This window comes from Alexandromys fortis, unplaced genomic scaffold (assembly GCF_014885135.2).
Source record: "Alexandromys fortis isolate MF-2015 unplaced genomic scaffold, M_Fortis_MF-2015_v1.1 scaffold_157, whole genome shotgun sequence".
NCBI lineage: Eukaryota > Metazoa > Chordata > Mammalia > Rodentia > Cricetidae > Alexandromys > Alexandromys fortis.
In genome coordinates, this window is record NW_026068041.1 from 2,504,689 (window position 1) to 2,509,288 (window position 4,600).

The window sequence follows — 4,600 nt, forward strand, 5'->3', positions numbered from 1 at the left end:
TTTTTTTGGTTTTTCGAGACAGGGTTTCTCTGTGGTTTTGGAGCCTGTTCTGGAACTAGCTCTTGTAGACCAGGCTGGTCTCGAACTCACAGAGATCCTCCTGCCTCTGCCTCCCAAGTGCTGGGATTAAAGGCGTGCGCCACCACCGCCCGGCTCTCCTGTCTGTTTTTATGCAATACCAGGCTGTTTTCAGTACTGTAGCTCTGTAGTAGAGTTTGAAGTCAGGGATTGTTGATGCCTCCAGATGTTCTTTTACTGTACAGGATTGTTTTAGCTATTCTGGGTTTTCTGCTTTTCCATATGAAGTTGAGTACCATTCTTTCGAGGTCTTTGAAGAATTTTGCTGGGATTTTTGCTGGGCATTGCATTGAATCTGTAGATTGCTTTTGGTAAGATTGCCTGGGTTCTGGTTTTTAAAGAGTGTCCTTTCCTGCCCTTTTCTCCCCTCCATGGAGGAAGCAGTGGACCGAAGCAGCTGAGTGAGCCGTTTAGCTGTTACCCACATTTTGGGGGGTCAGGTGCCACCAGCTTGGTATGGATTTTGCTTGCAGTGCTTACTTTGCACTCAGAGGATGGAGGATCGAGCCTTAGAATCCTTCTCACCAGGACTCCAATAGAAAGCTTTCACTCAGGGGCCTGAATGTTGTTCTGTGAATCCGCCCCTCCCAGCCCAGGGTCCACAGTGCTGAGAGCAGAGAAAGAAAGACGACCTGTAAGAAGTAATGGTAATGAAGCATTCTGTTAGGATCAGGGCACGGTAGCCCAGGCTAGCCTCTAACTCCCAATCCTCCTGCCTCAGCTCCCTGGTTCTGAGATTAGAGATGTGCGCTGCCACACCTGGTTTGTGCTTTGTTTTCTTCATGAAGACAATAAGACAGATGATGTGGAGATCGGTGAAGGTTCTACTTACAAACATCTCCATTCAAAGAATTGTGTGCTTATTGTAGAAATGTTTTAAAACACAAAATAGCACAGAAAAGGGCTCTCTGGAATCACTTACGGGGGGGGGGGGGGCACACATGTGCCACAGCATGTGTGTCAAGATCAGAGGACAGCCTATAGGAGTCGGTGTTCTTCTGCCATGCAGGACCTGGGATTGAAGTCAGGCTTGACAGCAGGTGTCTCTACCTGCCAAGCCATCTCACCAGCCCAGTGGTTCTCTTTGTAACATAAAAAGAGGTAGTAGCGCCGGGCGGTGGTGGCGCACGCCTTTAATCCCAGCACTCGGGAGGCAGAGGCAGGCGGATCTCTGTGAGTTCGAGACCAGCCTGGTCTACAGAGCTAGTTCCAGGACAGGCTCCAAAGCCACAGAGAAACCCTGTCTTGGGGAAAAAAAAAAAAAAAAAAAAAAAAAAAAAAAGAGGTAGTAGCAAGCTCAGCATAGACTCATGGGTCCTCGTGGCCTTCCTCATGGGGAGACTTGCGCCCTGCCTCTAGGTTAGAGTGGGCACTGTAGGGACAACTGAGCTGCCTCAGTCCCTGGCTCTCCTGGCAGGTGGCAGTGGTAAACATGTCAGCTCATCTGAGCAGCCCTGGAGGTCAGCTGTCACCCCTGGTCTGCAGCAGAAAGATATCGGTGGGAGATCCTACTTGCCCCTCACATCTCCCCAGGTGGTGCTAGCACCTAACATAGACCCTTAGTCCGTGGAATGGGTGCCACGTTGCCTGGCTACTTCTGCATGGGCCACATCCAGATCCCAAGGTCCTCGAGTCCGCCTCCTCCTGTTTCCATTTAGTTTGATGACTTGTGTCACCTCAGGCCTAGGATTTACTCTTCCTTACCCTTTCCAGCTCGTAGGGAACACTGCACAGTAAGTCCAAGGCAAGAAGCCTGGGCAGCCTAGACCCTGTCTCGCAGTAAAAAGGAGATAAGAAGGTGGCTTAGTGACAGAGCAGTTGTCTAACACGTACAAGGCTCCAGGTATCCTCCACAGTACCAAAAACAATGAGGAAAATCTCGCCATTCTCTGAGTCTTGTTCTTTCATGACTTCTCTTCCACCTCCTGGGAAGTCCCATGATTCAGCATGCTGCTGCCTGCTCTCACAGGGCTCGCCTTCCCCAGGTGCCAAGCATGTTCTCCATCCCAGGCTCCTCTAGCTTCAGCTCCTACGCCTTGCAAACTGGGCTTGACCACCGTCTCCTCCAAAGAGTCAGAGGCCTAAACAGAGGCCCACCATGGCTCCTTTCTCATGAACACCTGGCTTGTGCCATATCCTCATTGCATTGGGTGTTTTGTTAACTTTGGAAGGACAAGTGTCTGTGTTGGGCCGTCCCACAGCAGGGTAAATCAGCCCCAGGTGTAAAGGAAACCACCTTGCTGGTGGCTTGGGCAGCAGTTGCTTTCTATGAAAGATCTCAGAACGAGACAGGGTAGACTTGGACTGGTAGATTTGGGCTGAAAAGGATGAAGCGGCCAGGGCTCTAGCTAGAAATGGGGGGTGGACAAGCCCTGTGTCTGGGTTGGATGCTCCCATTGTAAAGGACTGCAGTTGGCAGAGAAATTTCGCTGTGCAGATGGCCTCAGGCAAGGGTGGGCCACGCAGACCCAAATCCACCCCCACCCATACTTTGCGCAATGCCCAGGAGATGGAGTGGAGCAGGGCCCCTGATTGTGTGTGACGATGAAGAAAGAACCTTTGTCATCTGGCCTTTTACACACAGCTCTTACTGCCATGGTTTCCCAGGCCTGAACCTCCCTCCAGTGAGCCCTTCCTCCCTCTGGCCATTTCAGTGCGTGCTGTCCACCGGCTCCTGGAACATCGGCACCATGGCATCGACTGGCCGTTCACAGAGTACCCCATCACACAGCTGACCAGTTCCATCATCCGGCGTGTAAATGAGGCTTCTGGGCTGTACCAGATGTTCAGTGTGCTGGCTGACATCATCCTGTTGAAGGAGTGAGTAACCCTTCCCACTCCATCTCCCCGCACCCTGCTTTACCCATATACCGCACCCCTTGCTTCTGGTACTATTCTGTGTGCTGAGTGGCCCAGTTGTTTCTCGTGCAAGGGAGGCCTGCAGAGGCTAAATCTATCCTGGCAGGGAAATCAGGGAGGTAAATACCACAAGGTCTGTTATGGATTTCTTACTGTGTGGTTTGAGGAGGTAGTTGAGCTCTGTGCTTTCCTGCCTTATCTGCAAAATGAGCGGAGTTCCTTTGCAGCACTGAAGGATGAAGGTGAGAGTCCCCTCAGGCACGGGCCAGGTTGCCCTTTTAGATCAAGAGATTACTGGCAAATCACAGAACACACAGAGCCTGAGGACCCGTACAGTCCGTGTGAGGAGAGGACAAGGGAGGACTTAGAGAAGACAGGCAGGTGAGACGTGGAGGAGGACCCCTGAGTCAGAGGACGTGCCCTGATCCAAAGCCCTGGCCATTCAACGTGAAGTTCAGGAGCACAGGAAGTCCAGAAGCTCAGCACACCGCCTTGCTTCATCCTCAGCGTCCCGTCCATGAGTCCAGAGCTGTCTAGATCAGGGTGCTCCTGGCAGGACCCAGTGCTCAGTCAGTATCCCAGGCCTGTCACCCACTCTGGTCCAGCAGCCTCCCAACACAGCCAGTCTGCCCTCACTGCAGCCACCAGCCCTCCTTTAAAAGGACAGTCACACTGTTATCCTTGAGTGCCAACTCCCCACAGCCCCCTTTCTCCACCCACTTAAACACATGATCACCCCACACCTCCTTTACTCATGCCCTGGGACCCCCCAAGCCCCATTACTCTCGTCTTTACCTACAGTGGCAAGCTTCTCCCCACTTCCCTCATCTAGAACTTCCCCAAGTGCACCAGAAGGCACAGCTGCCATGGTGATATTATAGGGTGGGAGCTTCCTGCTTGGTCTACACCACGCACCTGTGGAGAGCTCTATGTCCCCACCCACACCCAGTGAGCCCGCACCCCTCCCTGGGCCTGAGTTCCCCTGGGATTCCACCCACAGGAACGCTACAGCATTTGAGTACCTGGAAGAGTTTCCCATGCAGATGCTGGCCCAGCTGGAGTCGCTCACAGGGAGGACAGCACGCCATGGGCTCTTCATCATCAACATGGAATATGGCAAAAATTTCTCTGGGCCTGAGAAGGACGTCTTCTATTACGACCGGTCCGTAGCACATATAGAAGATGCCTGGCGTTCTAACTTCCTGCACCCTGTCATCTACTATTACAGACACCTTCCCACTGGTGAGCTGACCTCTACCCTCCCTGAGCTCAGCCTCCTCGTGGGGAGTCCCTCTCGGACCACCTCTGTCTAGACAGCAGTCACCACAAGGCCACGCACTGCTTCTGCAGCTGACAGAGGGAACCCCAAGGGGACCTACATAAGCCATGCATGATCTCTGGGCACTATGTAGTGACAGGGGTGCTGTCATGTGGTATCTCAAAGTGGGGGGAGGTGCTGCAGCTGAGTATTAAGAAGAAAGGATGAGGGCTGGAGAGATGGCTCAGAGGTTAAGAGCATTGCCTGCTCTTCCAAAGGTCCTGAGTTCAATTCCCAGCAACCACATGGTGGCTCACAACCATCTGTAATGGGGTCTAGTGCCCTCTTCTGGCCAGCAGGCATACACACAGACAGAATATTGTATACTAAATAAATAAATAAATA

General features: G+C 52.4%; 1 protein-coding gene across 1 annotated transcript in view; it reads left to right on the forward strand.

Moving 5' to 3' along the window:
- Foxred2 (FAD dependent oxidoreductase domain containing 2) overlaps positions 1-4,600 on the forward strand; it is a 16,120-nt gene that overhangs the window by 6,216 nt on the left and 5,304 nt on the right. Inside the window, exons 5-6 of the mRNA XM_050165643.1 lie at positions 2,733-2,898; positions 3,938-4,244. Of these exons, the coding sequence (XP_050021600.1) occupies positions 2,733-2,898; positions 3,938-4,244 (473 nt within the window). The remainder of the gene's footprint in view (positions 1-2,732; positions 2,899-3,937; positions 4,245-4,600) is intronic.